Source organism: Eremothecium gossypii, chromosome V (genome assembly GCF_000091025.4).
Source record: "Eremothecium gossypii ATCC 10895 chromosome V, complete sequence".
Classification (NCBI taxonomy): Eukaryota; Fungi; Ascomycota; class Saccharomycetes; order Saccharomycetales; family Saccharomycetaceae; genus Eremothecium; species Eremothecium gossypii.
This window is the reverse complement of record NC_005786.2, coordinates 1026579-1041628: the sequence shown is the minus strand read 5'-3', so window position 1 is coordinate 1041628 and position 15050 is coordinate 1026579. Positions and strand designations below refer to the sequence as shown.

Here is a 15050-nt window from a genome sequence, read left to right as displayed (position 1 = left end):
CTATATGGGGCTGTTAAATTGGCCATAGACCAGAGTCAAGCTCGCGCTGCCTGGAGTCATACTGCCGTGCATTCTACATTTCGCGGCTGCCCCACCCGACCTCGAGCAAATTCCTCGAGACGCATTGTTACTTAATCGTCATTGTCAACGGTTGAAAAAGAAACGTGAAGGCAGCTTGTCACAGGAGTAAAGCTAGGCATTTGTTAGCTGTTGATGATTTCGTTTCATAACAAGGGGAACAGCTGAGCTGCTTAGTGCATTCGTGGTAATTGAGGCCGTAGAAGGCAATTGTAGCAAGGCTTTGATATACAAGTAGTTGAAATTCCTTAGTTAGGGAAGGCTCTGAGCCAGGAATCAAAGAGTAGGCCCAAAGAGAAACAAGTTTGCGGCGTCTAAGCATAAACAGATAGTCAGTGGAGCGGTTGGTTTGCTTTTTCGGCTTGTTGCACACATTTCGTAGATCGAAAGGTTGACGAAAACAGCAAGCACGCGAAGCAGCGCAGCGAACCGGGCAAGGTTTAGGAAGAACAACAGCCTGCCGGAAGAAAGTCGGAAGGCAAAAGGAGGCAGGAGGGCGACGGAGCAAGGCAGAACTTGTTGTGTTGGCATAAATGTCGCATTTTCTTGACAAGGCATACGACAGGTACGCGGCGAGACAGGGAGGTAGTACGCTGTCATCTCACCATAAATCTTTACTTTCCGATCCGTCGCTTGTGGAGGACTATCGGGATATAATGCTGCAGCTACCACAGAACGGGGCTCCAATGCGAGCAGGTGGAGACGGCAGTACAAATGCCAGCGTGGTTATAATGTCTACGCCGAACACGCCCGAGCGAGAGCGAAAGCATGGAAGCGTTATTATGGCTGCAGACTCGCCAGAAGACGGTTCGCAGGCAGTGCTGGAGCCCCCCTTGAAGCAGACGATACTAGCTAGCGATGATGGGACGCTCCCGCTTCAGACAGTCGGAAACGCCGGTGCTAGGGACGCTCCGGACGACGGACCCGGAAGCGCCAGCAAGGAAAGCGCTAACAATACCGGTCCGAACTCGTCGGATTATGAGGACCGTGAGGAGGACGGCTACGGCTACTCGGATTCCGATTTTGAAGAATGCCTGGAGGGGAGTCTGAAGAACTTGGAGTCCGATAAGAGCAAGCGGCGAATCCTGCAGAAGCGGAACCTTATGACTGTAACGAAACCGAGCCGCGAGGGCAAAACCCTCAGCAGTGGATTTTTCAAGGGAAACCTGCATATGTATTCTGATGGGAGTAGTAGTGAAGAACAAGAACAGGACTCGTCAGGTGATGAGCTGGCCATACATCCGGACGAAGATGAGGAGGATTATCAACCCTTGCCTCCGCCACAAGAACTCGATCCCGGTAAACTATATGCGTTATATGCGTTCCAGGGTCCCGACCCCTCTCACTGCCGACTTGAGCCTGACGAAAGCTGCATTTTGCTAAACGACCAGGATTCCTATTGGTGGTTAGTCAAACGCTGCGGGGACGGGAAAATCGGCTTTGCTCCGGCCGAAATATTGGAGACATTCCCTGAGAGACTTGCTAGGCTAAACTGCTGGAAAAACGAGAACATATCCACCCAGCCTTTATCAGACACGGCGCAAGAGAGCTCCACCGACCACAGCCGTGAGCCCTCGCATTTGAAGTCTTACGATGAGGGCAACAAGTCCGTGAGCTTCAACGACGTGGTAAGTTACGCAGAGCGCTATCTTCAGCCGTCGGACAGTGAAGAATGCGCCGCGTCAGATGACAACAGGGCAGAACAGCCCAGCCCACACGTGGACCAAATTCATGAGATGCGACTAAATGACCACCACCTAATGGAAGACGACGCAAGCGACATTGTCAGTGACGCGGCGTTCCCCGCCATGGCCCCGCTAACTGTCAAAAAGACACGGAGTAACAATACTAGTAACGATGATGACGATCTTGATGATACTCATGAAACCGACAAAAATGGCCGCAGCTCTCCAGCCGCCGGTTGTAGTCTGTCTCTCCTGAAACCACCCCTCACAGACATGCGCCCCAACCTCAGCAAAGAAGATGACCTCAAGCAGGTATTCAAGGCGCCCGCGATCCCGTTCTCCAGCGGGCGGCTCGCGGAAATGCCCAACTCCCACTCGCAAAACTCCATATCCACCATCGGCGAGTACTCTCCGTCCTCCTCTGAATACACTAACGACTCCCCCCAGTTCGACAACGAAGGGAGGTTCATCAGAGAGACTCGTTCCGACTCCATTCCCACTGCCCGTGCGATCCAGGACATATCCCGGCTCGTCAGCAGCGCCACAGATGAGACCCTGCATAACCCCTCTGAGGATGAGCAACACCAGGTCTCCACGCCCCAGGCCTCCACCTCGCATGCCTCTGCGTGTTCCACCGGTTCTACCGCAGAATTACAAGCAACTGTGACAAAGACAAATTCCGAAGAATCATTCCTGGACACTCGCCAGAATGACCACAACTCGGTATCCTCTGTTACCAGCAGCCAATCTATCAACAAACACGACCATCATCCCGTCATTCACGAGCTGTATTACCAGGTTTTCGACAAGATAGATGACCTGCTGGAGCGTTTAGAACGTCTCAGAGCTTCGGGTACAAAATAAACTGGTATATTGGCATTCTAAACACTATATCTACACTAAAAGGTAATTGTAATCATTTTCTGGAACAACATAAAGCTATTAATATTATTAATATCTGATCTTGATATTATATAGACCTTCACCGTCACCGAACACGAGCTACCAAACTTTTTTCGCTATCGAACTCGCGGCCAGTCAACATGGCAATCGGTATCACCTCATCTCTCAGTTTGTATCTCAGATCGACTACTCATATACTACGAGGCTTTGTCAGTGACGTCTAGCGTTTCGATACCTGTGCAAATGTCGAACCTGAGCATCGACGAAGGGAGGCTTGTCCACCTATGCGTGGTCCTTGTGCAGTCGATGTCGCCAGATGCAGGCCAACGTCAACAGGCCATGGAGGCCCTAGATGCATATACGGCGCAGCACGATGCTCTGAATTATTTCTGCTTTGTTTTGGTCGAGGGTTCTGCAAATAGGGAACTGCAGACGCGGTTTGCAGAGCACGAACTGCAGACGGTATGCGCAACAGCCGGAATGGTCCTCAAGAACATGATGTTGCAGCACGGAAGTGGGGCTAAATATGACCTATCGTATCTGCGGACGAATATCATGAACGGATTGTACCTGCCGGTGCCACTACTAGCTAACATCACGGGGATCGTGTTGACGACCCTGTTCAGCCACTACTACCGGCATCACCGTGAGGACGCTAGCGGGGTCCAGACGCTCTCAGACCTGCTGGCACTAGCCTCCCAGGGGAACCTTGCAGCGCTGAAGGCACTTTCGAAGATTATGGAGGATAACGCGCAGTTTTTCCATCTACCATGGGCGGGAAACGACAATATACTGGATGTCCTGATCACCCACTTCTTGAAGTTTATGGACGAATTGCCAAATCCGACAATGCGGGCAGAGGCAATCAAGTGCCTAAACTATGTGGTTCCACTGCAGCCGCAGTGTCTTTTGGTTAAGCTGGATCGTCTGCTCGAGGGTCTTTTCCGCCTCGCCTCTGCGGATTCAGACGACGTCGTGAGACAACAGCTCTGCATTATGTTCAGTAATCTACTCGAACACAGGCCGGACAAGCTGGCTGCACACATGGTGGGTATTGTGCAGTTTGCGCTGCATGTTATGGAAACAAGCAAGGATGAGAAAGTAGCGCTGGATGCCTGTGAATACTTATTTGCATTTGCTTCCAGTCCAAACGTACCCAAAAACATGGTAAGACAACACCTGAGCGAAATTGTGCCGATGCTTTTACGCAAGATGGTGTATAATGAGGACGATATAATGTCGTTGGAAGCGGACAATGAGGGAGATGCCGATGAAGACGATAACGACGAAGATATAAAGCCAACTACGAGTAAAGTCAGTGGCAGAAACGACCGCGCAGACAATGAGGAAGATGATGTGGGTGGAGCCGACGACGACACTGTAGTCACGAACTGGAACTTGAAGAAGTGTTCGGCTGCAACGTTAGATGCTGTAACCAAATTGTTACCCCGCGCAGTAGTAGAAATAGCCTTTCCCCTGCTGAGCGAATATCTCGCGTCTTCGCAATGGTACATTCGCGAAGCTACAATTCTTGCGCTTGGCGCGATGGCTGACGGCGGTATGCAGTACTTTGCTGAACAGCTACCTAACCTGGTCCCCTTCCTAGTCGAACAACTGAACGACCACTGGGCACCGGTCAGGAAGATCACATGTTGGACATTAAGTCGGTTCTCACCCTGGATCCTCAACGATCGGACTGAATTTCTTATCCCAGTTCTCGGCCCCATAATGAACACCTTGTTGGATAAAAAGAAAGGTGTCCAGGAGGCTGCGATCACCGCTGTCGCTGTGTTCGTCGAGAATTGTGACCCCGATGTCGTGGAAACAGTCCTGTACTCAGAGTTGTTGAATAGCTTCGACCGTTGCCTGCAGTCATACAAGAAGAAGAACCTAATCATCCTTTATGATGCCATTGGCCGATTAGCAGAAAAGACCCAGATGGACGATGATGCCATAAAGCTAATTTTACCGCATCTAATCACCAAGTGGGCCTCCTTAGGAAATAACGATAAGGAACTGTGGCCGCTACTGGAGTGTTTGTCCTATGTGGCGGCTTCGCTCGGCGAGAAGTTCTCCACTATGGCCCCAGAGGTTTATCAGCGCGCCTGGCAGATCTTGTGTAACTGCGTCGAACTGGAAGCTCAGGCGCAGACAGACCCATCCATCGAGGTACCAGAAAAGGATTTCGTGATCACATCGCTCGACTTGATCGATGGCCTGGTCCAGGGCCTCCGCTCGCATTCCTGCGATCTTCTGTTCCCAAATAACGACCTCACCATGTTACAAGTCATGCTCCAATGCCTTCAGGACCCTACGCACGATGTCCGTCAGAGCACGTTTGCCCTGCTTGGAGACATTGCGACGTTCTACGACCCCGCCTTGATTCAGCCCTTCCTTCCCGCATTCCTGAAAGCCATCTCCACCGAGCTAATGCATTCTGACCTCCCCGAAGCCGTCTCCAGCGTGAATAACGCCGTCTGGTGTCTCGGCCTGATTGGCCAGCGCCGTGAGCTCGGCGACGCCATCATTGGCCTCGCTCGTCAGGTTCTGGACCTCTTCTGCACCCCAGCACCCTCTGTCCACGAGTCCGTTCTCGAGAACCTCGTCGTCACCATCGGCCGTTTGGGCCACCTCCACCCTGAGCATTTCGCAGGCCCTCCTTTCGCGATGAGTGCCAACCTCTCACGCTGGTGCCAGCTTTCCAAGGAACTGCAAGACCCGGAAGAGAAATCTGCGGCTTACTATGGTTTCATCAAGATCGCCAACCTCATGACTTCCGCATCTGTCCTGTCTGACAAGGCGCTGCATCACTTTATACAGGGACTGGCAAGCGACATCGGGCCGGACACACTCGCGTTATGGAAGCACGATATATACGCGTTCTTCATGAAGCACCATTCCCAGCTCGAGGCCTTGGTCCAGAACCTGACTGATGATGAGACCGCTGTTGTATCGTTCATCACGAATAACTAATCCAATCGCCAATTTCCAGCTGATAAGATGTAGATAAACGCGATCTATGACTATGTCCATTTGATAACCTCACGAATCTGCGAATCTGCTCCCGCAAAACGTATAAAAGCGCACTTCTCGCTGGTTTGTCGCCCATGTAGTAACCTGTTCTCTTAAGCTACCCATCCCCACGATTCTTAGATTAGCAAGATGGAAGCTATGAGTCCCGCAGTGAAAGCGATTGGATCCTCGGAAGTTTTACTGGACGGCGAGCTCAAGCCAGCAGTAGTGATCTTCTCCGAGGAAACCGGCAAAATCGAGGCGATTATTGAGGGTCCGTGCGAGCAGTACCTGGACGTGTGCGGCCCTGAAGCCGCAAAGGAATTCCGGGACGTAACGCCGCTGGTGGTAATGCCCGGACTTGTAGACACCCACGTACACTTGGACGAACCAGGGAGGGTCCACTGGGAGGGGTTCCAGAGCGGGACGCAGTCCGCGGTCAGCGGAGGCGTGACGACTGTGGTAGATATGCCCTTGAACTCGATTCCGCCGACAACCACGATGGCGAACTTCGACGCGAAGAAGAAGGCCGCGCAGGGCCGGTGCTGGTGCGATGTTGCCTTCTGGGGCGGCCTGGTGCCGGGAAACCTGGAGGAGCTGCGACCGCTAGCGGAGGCAGGCGTGCGCGGCTTCAAGGGCTTCCTCATCGACTCTGCGACGCCCGAGTTCCAAGCAATCGACCGCCCCACGATCGAGGCGGCGATGGCGACGCTACAGGGCTACCGCACGGTGCTGCTCTTCCACGCGGAGCTAGACGAGGTGCCAGCGCTGCCCACGCCTCCAGAGGACCCGACGCTGTATAGCTCGTTTCTTGAGACCAGGCCCGACCGTCTGGAAGTGGACGCTCTGAACTTGATTGTGAAGTGTCTCGAGCGCGCTACCTGCCGCCTGCCTGGTCCACCGCCGCCGGTGCACATCGTGCATATGTCATCCAAGCACGCATTACCGGTGCTCGAGCGCGCACGTGCGGCGGGCCTGCCCATCTCCGCGGAGACCTGCTTCCACTATCTTACAATGGATGCGGAAACGATCCCCAAAGGCTCGACCCTGCACAAGTGCTGTCCGCCTATCCGCCCCCACGAGAACCAGGCGCATCTGTGGAATGCGCTGCGAAACGGCGTCCTGAGCAGCGTCGTCAGCGACCACTCCCCCTGCGAGCCTGAGATCCGGTGCTGCGACAGTGGTGACTTTCTGCAGGCGTGGGGCGGTATCTCGTCCCTAGGCCTTGGACTGTCGCTCATCTACAGCAAGGGCGCCACGCTCCCGGAGATCGCCCGCTGGTGTGCAGAAAACACCGCGCTCCAAGCGGGCCTCGGTCACCGCAAGGGCTTCATCCGCGCTGGGTACGACGCCGATCTCGTACTCTTCGACCCGCGCGAGCGCCACACCATCTCCAACTCGCAACTACATTTCCGCCACAAGATGACCTCGTTCCACGGCACCGAGGTCGTCGGCCGCGTGCGCCAGACCCTGCTCCGTGGCCGCGTCGTCTACGACGCCGCCAAGGGTCCCTCGCCGGCCCCCGCGGGCACCCTGCTCCTAGATCCCATCATTTAGTTACCTATACAGCTATTCTACCGTGCCCAGCACCCGAACAGTATCTTCACCACCACCACCTGCGCCCACGCCAGCCCCGCAATCAGTACCAGCGAGTACACCGACAGCGCCGGCATCTTCTGCACCGTCGCGTGCACCGTCGCGTGACTACGCAGGTTGCGCCCGTGGTAGTACTGCAGCTGCTGCTGCAAGATATTCAGCCGCCGCTCGATTTGGTCCAGCGCATCGCGCAGCCGCTCCGCAAACCCCGGCTCCGCCGCCGCCCCACGCCCCACCCCGCACTCGCCCACCAGTTCCAGGTCCACGACCTGGTCTCCACCGCTGTGCGCGCGCAGGCAGAACGCGTACTCCCCGCCCCCGGCCTCAAACTGCCACTCGCCCTGCTTGGCCCGTGCTTCCGTCACCACCCCCTCCGGCCCCGTGATCCGGTAGTCCACCTCAAACAGATGGTGCATATCCTGCTGCACCGCAAAGTAGTACGTCACGGAGCATGCCTCGCCCTCCAGCAGGAGGTAGTAGCACTCCTCTTTGCCTGCTCGGAGCTCAAACGTCACCGGCGATCCCACGCTCCATCCCACCCAAGCCACAGCGCCAAACAACAACCATATAACGCTTCCCAGGTGCCTCATCTTAGCCCCTCGTGTCTGTTCGACTTGCCCCGCAATCCTTGAGCGTGCGCGGGTCCTTCAGGGTATGCCGCCGAGGCTAGAGATCCTGCTTATGATAACTTGGCGCCCTATAAAAAAAATACTCATCCGTACGCGAACTTTAGGACAGTAAACTCCAAAGTGCTAGAACAAGTGCAGGTCAGTGTTGCGGTGTGCCGGCGAGTGCAAGGAGTTGTATCAAGTATCAGCATATAGACATGTCGGGCGAAGTGCCTGCTGAAGTGCAGCAGGAGATGGAGGAGCTGTGTAATACTGTACCTAGGCTGACAGAGGACTACGAATTGATAGATAAGATTGGCGAAGGAACGTTCTCGTCGGTGTACAAGGCGCGGGACATCAAAGGGCGGGTGGTGCGACGGTACCGGGAGCACTTCTGGAGGATGGGGGGCGAAGAAGGCCCGTATGTGGCGCTGAAGCGGATATACGTGACTTCATCGCCGCAGCGGATATACAACGAGCTGAACCTGCTGTACATGCTCAGCGGGAACCATAGCGTGGCGCCGCTGTGCGATGCGCTGCGGCACAAGGACCAGATCATTGCGGTGCTGCCGTGGTACCCGCACGAGGAGTTCCGCAACTTCTACCGGGACCTGCCGATCAAGGGCGTGAAGAAGTGTGTGTTCGAGCTGCTCAAGGCGCTGAAATTCGTGCACGAGCAGGGTGTGATCCACCGGGACGTGAAGCCGACGAACTTCCTTTACAACCCGATCCTGGGCAAGGGCGTGCTGGTGGACTTCGGGCTGGCTGAGCTGGAGCCGGAGCGGCTCGACGACACCGGCCTGCAGCACGAGCAGGACCTGCGCGCGTGGGAGTCGTACTGCCCATGCGGGTCTACGAGGGGGCTGCCGCAGAGCGCGAACCTCATCACGATACAGAATGGCAAGGTGCTGTACAATGGCAAGTGCCAGAACCCCGTGACAGGCGCGGTCGCCAGCAGCATCCTGGACCTCACAAAGGGGTACCCGAAGAACGAGACACGTCGCAGCAAGCGCGCGAACCGCGCAGGCACGCGAGGGTTCCGCGCGCCGGAGGTGTTGATGAAGTGCTCGCAGCAGACGACGAAGATAGATATCTGGTCTGTAGGAGTAATTCTTCTATCGTTCCTGGCGCGGCGCTTCCCCATGTTCCAGAGTCTCGATGACACGGACTCGCTGCTCGAGATGTGCTGCATTTTCGGAACCAAGGCCATGAAGAAGACCGCACAGCTGCACGGTCTCGGACTGGAGATTCAGGGGCTCCAGGGAATCACCGAGGATGGTATACCCGATGGCTTGAAGGGCTATGTCCGACAGCTGCTCGAGGCAGAGTGCAAAATTGCTACCTTTCCGCACTATAGTGTTGCTTTTGAGACCCTTGATTTCCTGAGTAAGATGGATCGGCAAGTGACCCCAAGCCTCGGGAGTGGAGGAAGCAGTGCTGGCGCTCTGTCGGGTGACGAAAACAATGGCCACGACTATGATGCCACAAATATTGAAAAAGAGAGGACTCTTCGGGAATATTGTGAGCGTGTGTGGGACGACCACTTTTGGTGCTTCGATGTGCTTGAGAGATGTTTTGAGATGGATCCCCGCAAGCGCAGCAGTGCGGAGGAGTTACTACAGCATCTACTCTTTAGCGAGCTAACGGAACATCACGAGCCTGATGCCGAGGTTCAGGACGAAGTCATCACCCTAGAGTCGCAACCAGAGTTGAAATTGCACCGCTGAAGACGACCCCCGACATGTAGCGTGTGGTCCGTCAGTATGCTTTCAGTTCCACAGGATACCTGCATTTACGTAAAATATACAGTCATAGTTCAATCTAATTTGCATCAGAATACAAAGGGGATCAAGAACGCTCTGCGAGTACCGTAGCGCTTGTTCTTTTTGGCGGCCCACAGGTACATCTGCGTGGTCGACACGCCTAGGAAAAATAGGGCAAACAGATTCAGTTTCATAATCAGGGCAAACCACACCCACGACCAGACCTCAAATGTGTAGTTTGGCGCAACGAGCAACTTGAAAATGCCGCTGTTGATGGGGACGCGCGAGGTCACACCTTTGCGCTTCTGGAGATCGCCCCACCAGCGCAGCTGAAGATGCGTGTAGAAGTTCCATATCTCAGACACCAGGAAAAGGCCGATGAGCTTGTACACGTTATTCAGCCGCAGCTTCGAGTAAAGCCAGACCACGGTTTCGTTCGACACTGGGAAACCGTAGCCAAAGTAACCCAACCCAATCATGCCGTTCAAAACCCAGTAGTGGAACGAGTTCTTGAATAGATTGAAAAGTGGCATCGTCGACTGCGAGAACGAGTGCACGAACAGTGTTTCAAACTCGCGCTTCGCGTAGTGGATCAGCACCAGCAGGTATGCCACGCGGTTCAAGTGAGGGTTGTATTGCTGCGCATTACTGTGCAACCAGGTCAGATCACGCCGCTGAGACAGGTTGTATAGCGCAGTGTGCACCAGAATGGGCCCCAGGTACTCTGCAACAAACACCATGCGCCAGGAGATCTGAGGTCCCAGATCCTTTACGTACAGCACATCGTCCGGCTGCTGAAAATAGTCCGTCGCCGTGATTGGGACATGCTTGTCGTCCTTCTTGTACGTCAGGCGCAGTCGGTTGGTGTTGATTCTGCCATTAGCTTCCGAGAGCTGGCGCAGGACAGACTCCAATGACCCGTGCGACGCAAGAGTCACGTCTCTCAGGTTCTTCGAGCGCGCCTTCACAGTGATAGTCATCTCAATCGAGCTGCAATCCGGTAACCGTTCGGTTGGGGTGGTCGTCCATGTCTATGCGGCAACGTCGGCTCGCTGAAAGGGGCCGCCACTACGCGCCAACGGTGCTACGGGAATATATATCGTATGAAAGCATCTCGTCACACGTGACTGGAATGAGCGGCAAGGTTGATGATGTAAACACCGCAGGCTACGGTGGCCATCCTAATGACGGCAGGCCAACAGCCCATCCTTGGATACTGGGGTAACTGATATTGTTCGGGTCCAGGCCAATTGCCAGAGCTGTAGGTGCTGGCAATGCGCTTTGCGTCAAGCTCTGGCTCACCGCTTCCATGGTCGGTATCCATCTACTCCGAACAGCCATTAGGTAACTCACGTGATCTGAACGTGATGCCGACAATGGCGCCGCACGTGACCTATGTACGTTTCTTTTTCAGAGCTTGAAAATTTTTCAACCTCATCATCGCTTCACTGGGCAGCTCATCTCGTTCTTTTATTAACTACCATATCTTCGACCGACTGGCACAGTGTTGCTACCTTCCGACACAAGAAGCATTCATCACGTTAGCAGCACGTAAGTTTGATAATGGCTTTCCAACCAGGTTCAAGAGGCGGTAGAGGCGGCGCAAGAGGCGGCGCAAGAGGCGGTGCCAGAGGCGGCCGCGGTGGTTTCGGCGGACGCGGCGGTTCCAGAGGTGGCCGCGGCGGTTTCGACAGCCGCGGCGGTGCCCGTGGCGGCTTCGGCGGCCGTGGCGGCTCCAGAGGCGGCCCTCGTGGTGGCCCTCGCGGCGGTGCCAGAGGCGGTCGCGGCGGGGCTCGCGGCGGTGCCAAGGGCGGCGCCAAGGTTGTGATCGAGCCGCACAAGCACGCGGGTGTGTTCATTGCCAGGGGCAAGGAGGACTTGCTGGTGACGAAGAACGTTGCGCCAGGCGAGTCTGTGTACGGCGAGAAGCGGATCTCCGTCGAGGAGCCTGCATCCGAGGAGGGCGTGCCTCCTACGAAGGTCGAGTACCGTGTCTGGAACCCCTTCAGATCCAAGCTTGCCGCTGGTATCATGGGTGGTCTAGACGAGCTCTTCATTGCGCCAGGCAAGAAGGTGCTCTACTTGGGTGCTGCCTCCGGTACCTCCGTCTCGCACGTTGCCGACGTCGTTGGCCCCGAGGGTCTTGTCTACGCTGTCGAGTTCTCCCACAGACCGGGCAGAGAGCTGATCTCCATGGCCAAGAAGAGACCTAACGTCATCCCAATCATTGAGGACGCTAGACACCCCCAGAAGTACAGAATGCTGATCGGAATGGTCGACGCCGTCTTTGCTGACGTTGCTCAGCCCGACCAGGCCCGTATCATCGCCCTCAACTCCCACATGTTCCTAAAGGACCAGGGTGGTGTTGTCATCTCCATCAAGGCCAACTGTATCGACTCCACCGTCGACGCCGAGACCGTGTTCGCTAGAGAGGTCCAGAAGCTCAGAGAAGAGAAGATCAAGCCATTGGAGCAGCTAACCCTGGAGCCCTACGAAAGAGACCACTGTATCGTCATTGGCAGATACATGAGAAGCGGCTTGTAGGCCGCCTGCCCCGGCTTCGGCCGCGCCGTTGGCACAGCAGGGCGAGCCTGCTGCTACATTCCTGTTCTGCATCTTTTGCCTTGTAAAATAGCCTTTTCTTGTAGTCTTCATATAAAACTAGGAAAAGTATTAGAAAAAAGAAAATACGCTTATATTATTGAATAATCAGCCCGACAATAGTGCCAATATGCGCTGGGCTGCCTCGCACGCTGAGACTGTTTGGCCTTATACCTCATCCTGGTCGTTAGGAGGATTGCGTCTGCAGCTTCTGAGGACAAAAAGAAACAAGGTGATTTCGCATTACCTGAGGGCGAGCTTATTCGGTTACCAACTGGTGTACACAGCAGGCATAGGCAAAATAGCACAGCAAGAATATCTTGACTAGAAGGGCATAAAGGGACCAATGCAAGTGCAATATGACCGATCCTAACGCAGCGAGGAATGCGGTGATAGAGATAGAGAGTGATCCCGAAGAGGACCAGCGGATAATCAACCAATATAGACAGACCCGTCTGGTGCCCGACCGGCGGCTGAACCGGCCCCGGGACGCCGCGAACCGATTTGTAAGTGTCAGTGGCCGGGTGGCGGCGGCGGCTGGCGAGGGGGACGATGAAGTGGAGATCGTCAACGAGGTGTACCTGGATGACGAGGGGCCGATCGACAGCACAGCGGACTTCGTGGACTTGGACGAGCAGCAGGGGCCGTCGTCCAGTATGGTGATCAACCACGACGGCGGCGGGGACGACGACGTGGCGATCATCGAGGAGCGGACGACGCACCCGACGTTCCTGCTGAACCTGCCGAACGGGCAGACGCTGCGGATAAGCGGATCTGTGCACGACCGCCCGCTGCGGCGCTCATTCGAGACGCAGCGGACGGCGCGCGCCAACATGCTGCGGCGCGCGGCGCGCAGCGCGCAGCGCCTGTTCATGAACGAGAACGATGGCGAGCCGAGCGAGCGCGAGGCCAGCGACCGGGAGTACCTGCCGCAGTCGGTGCTGCGCCAGCGGCAGCAGGCGTTGATGCAGGAGCGACTGCAGCGGCAGCGCGAGCACGCCAGGCAACATGAGCATATCGCGGACCCCCAGGTAGACGCCCTGGCGCCGGAGCTGCGAAGCATCTTCTACCATGCGGAGACTCTGCACGAGGTGCGAACAATGCTGAACGCCAGCGGGCTCGGCACAAGCGCCGCCGCGATGCAGGACCTGCTCCAGCTTTACATGCAGTTCCGCTCGCGCCAGATCAACAACTGGGCGCGCCAGCGCGCACAGGAGTTCAGGCACGGCAGCGCGCGCGAGGCCGACCACGCGCAGGACGACTCCGCCTCGCGCGCGCGCCTGCGCAATCCCGCGCTGAACGCGCAGCGCCGGAACTCCTTTACCAGCTATGTCCTGGCGCGCTCGCTCGGCGGCTTCGGAGTGTGGCCGAACGACTTCTTCGGCGACGACGACGAGGTCACCCAGAACATCATCGACATCATCCAGGCGCGCGAGGAGCGCGACCTGGACAGCAGAAAGCGCAAGTACATGGAGGACACCAAGTCCCAGCAGCAGGCCTTCGTCGCCCGCGCCCAGAGGCTGCCCGAGGGCTACTATGCCTCCTTTGACCCCACACCCAAGATGAAGATGACGCTCGAGAAAAACGGCAAGACCGAAGAGGTCGTCGTCGCCGACGACCTCGCGGCCAAGTCCTACGTCGAGGTCCCCGTGTGCTGCCTCTGCGGCGTCGAGCTCGGCCTCGGCATCCCCGACGACTTCGCCGGCATTTCCGCCGTGGACCGCGGTGTCTCCTTCGAGAGCCTGGTCTCCAAGTACGACTTCCACTGCCCGTACCAGGCCCTCGCGCATCCGTCTATCGCCGACCGCGACCTCTCGCGCAAGACCTTCGTCGCCCACTGCGGCCACACCTTCTGCGGCCGCTGCTTCGCCCGCATCAACAACGCCAAGCGCTTCTCCAAGATCTCCAAAAAGCGCCTCGCAGAGCTGCACGGGCCCTCCCACCCCGACAACTACGGTCCCCGCGTCTGCCCGGCCGAGGGCTGCAGGGGCCAGTTGCGCACCCGCGGCAAGATGCGCGAGGTCTTCTTCTAAAGTCATGGTCACAATTACATTATATATTACTTAACATAGGCGGCCCCAGGCCCTGGCCCGCTTTCTCAGAATAGCATGTCCAGCGTGTAGCACAAGCACATCCCTCCTAGACATGCAACCAGGCAGCTGTCGTTCTTGCTCGGCGCCTGCGCAGGCTGCTGCACATAGATCGGCTGCTGCGGAGGAGGACCGTAGTACCCCTGGGGCGGCGGCATCGGAGGCTGCTCGGCGTAGTAGCCCTGCGGTGGCATCGCCTGGGGTGCCGGCTGCTGGTAGTAGGCCTGCTGCGGCTGATAGCCTTGATCATAGCCTTGACCCGGGTAACCCCTGTCGCCGGCGGGTGGCGCCGCGGGAGGGCGGTTGAACTGCTGCTGTTAGTACAAGCCCTTGGCGGCGGGCGGCGACGGCACACATACTTGTTGCTTGTCGTCTCCACGATAGTAGTCTGCTGCCGACATCAATCCTGCTGGCTACCTGGTGAGCATGGTACAGAGGGCTGCCTGAAATTCTTTTCTACTAAGGCGCACGATGTCTGGGCGGCATAGCCTCGCTAGCTGGCCTCTAGCGGGTCGGGCCGCCCGGCCAGAGGCGGCAAATTCCGCGCCCGAGCGATCGCCGTAAATGAGTGTCGCGGAGGAGGTGCGGAAGTTGCGTGCGTGATAAAGGGCGTTCCTGCACACGGCGCCGGTCGCGCGAGCCGGCGCGTGCGGCGCCGGACGTCACTTGTCACATTTCGGCGCGGTGCCGAGCCAGCGCGGCGTGCTGCCCAGG

At 56.6% G+C, this 15050-nt stretch overlaps 9 protein-coding genes across 9 annotated transcripts; 6 read left to right on the top strand and 3 right to left on the bottom strand.

Annotated features, from left to right (window-relative positions):
* Positions 1-611: 611 nt before the first annotated feature.
* Positions 612-2627, top strand: BUD14 (protein phosphatase regulator BUD14; the record flags this gene model as incomplete). The annotated part of the gene is made up of 1 exon (NM_210431.2): positions 612-2627. The coding sequence occupies one exon, from the start codon at positions 612-614 to the stop codon at positions 2625-2627; it is 2016 nt and encodes a 671-aa protein (NP_985077.2).
* Positions 2628-2909: 282 nt separating this feature from the next.
* On the top strand, positions 2910-5639 carry KAP104 (Kap104p; the record flags this gene model as incomplete). Its single annotated transcript, NM_210430.2, has 1 exon — positions 2910-5639. One exon carries the CDS (start codon positions 2910-2912, stop codon positions 5637-5639), a length of 2730 nt encoding a protein of 909 aa, NP_985076.2.
* Positions 5640-5828: 189 nt separating this feature from the next.
* Positions 5829-7235, top strand: DAL1 (allantoinase; the record flags this gene model as incomplete). The annotated part of the gene is made up of 1 exon (NM_210429.1): positions 5829-7235. One exon carries the CDS (start codon positions 5829-5831, stop codon positions 7233-7235), a length of 1407 nt encoding a protein of 468 aa, NP_985075.1.
* Positions 7236-7252: 17 nt separating this feature from the next.
* On the bottom strand, positions 7253-7864 carry ERP3 (Erp3p; the record flags this gene model as incomplete). The annotated part of the gene is made up of 1 exon (NM_210428.1): positions 7253-7864. One exon carries the CDS (start codon positions 7862-7864, stop codon positions 7253-7255), a length of 612 nt encoding a protein of 203 aa, NP_985074.1.
* Positions 7865-8100: 236 nt separating this feature from the next.
* On the top strand, positions 8101-9609 carry CDC7 (serine/threonine protein kinase CDC7; the record flags this gene model as incomplete). The annotated part of the gene is made up of 1 exon (NM_210427.1): positions 8101-9609. One exon carries the CDS (start codon positions 8101-8103, stop codon positions 9607-9609), a length of 1509 nt encoding a protein of 502 aa, NP_985073.1.
* Positions 9610-9713: 104 nt separating this feature from the next.
* TSC13 (trans-2-enoyl-CoA reductase (NADPH) TSC13) lies at positions 9714-10625 on the bottom strand (the record flags this gene model as incomplete). Its single annotated transcript, NM_210426.1, has 1 exon — positions 9714-10625. The coding sequence occupies one exon, from the start codon at positions 10623-10625 to the stop codon at positions 9714-9716; it is 912 nt and encodes a 303-aa protein (NP_985072.1).
* A 583-nt stretch (positions 10626-11208) lies between these two features.
* Positions 11209-12189, top strand: NOP1 (rRNA methyltransferase NOP1; the record flags this gene model as incomplete). Its single annotated transcript, NM_210425.1, has 1 exon — positions 11209-12189. The coding sequence occupies one exon, from the start codon at positions 11209-11211 to the stop codon at positions 12187-12189; it is 981 nt and encodes a 326-aa protein (NP_985071.1).
* A 416-nt stretch (positions 12190-12605) lies between these two features.
* Positions 12606-14279, top strand: SLX5 (SUMO-targeted ubiquitin ligase complex subunit SLX5; the record flags this gene model as incomplete). The annotated part of the gene is made up of 1 exon (NM_210424.1): positions 12606-14279. One exon carries the CDS (start codon positions 12606-12608, stop codon positions 14277-14279), a length of 1674 nt encoding a protein of 557 aa, NP_985070.1.
* Positions 14280-14344: 65 nt separating this feature from the next.
* AGOS_AER212W (uncharacterized protein) lies at positions 14345-14737 on the bottom strand (the record flags this gene model as incomplete). Its single annotated transcript, NM_210423.1, has 2 exons — positions 14345-14644; positions 14696-14737. 2 exons carry the CDS (start codon positions 14735-14737, stop codon positions 14345-14347), a joined length of 342 nt encoding a protein of 113 aa, NP_985069.1.
* Between the last annotated feature and the right edge of the window lie 313 nt (positions 14738-15050).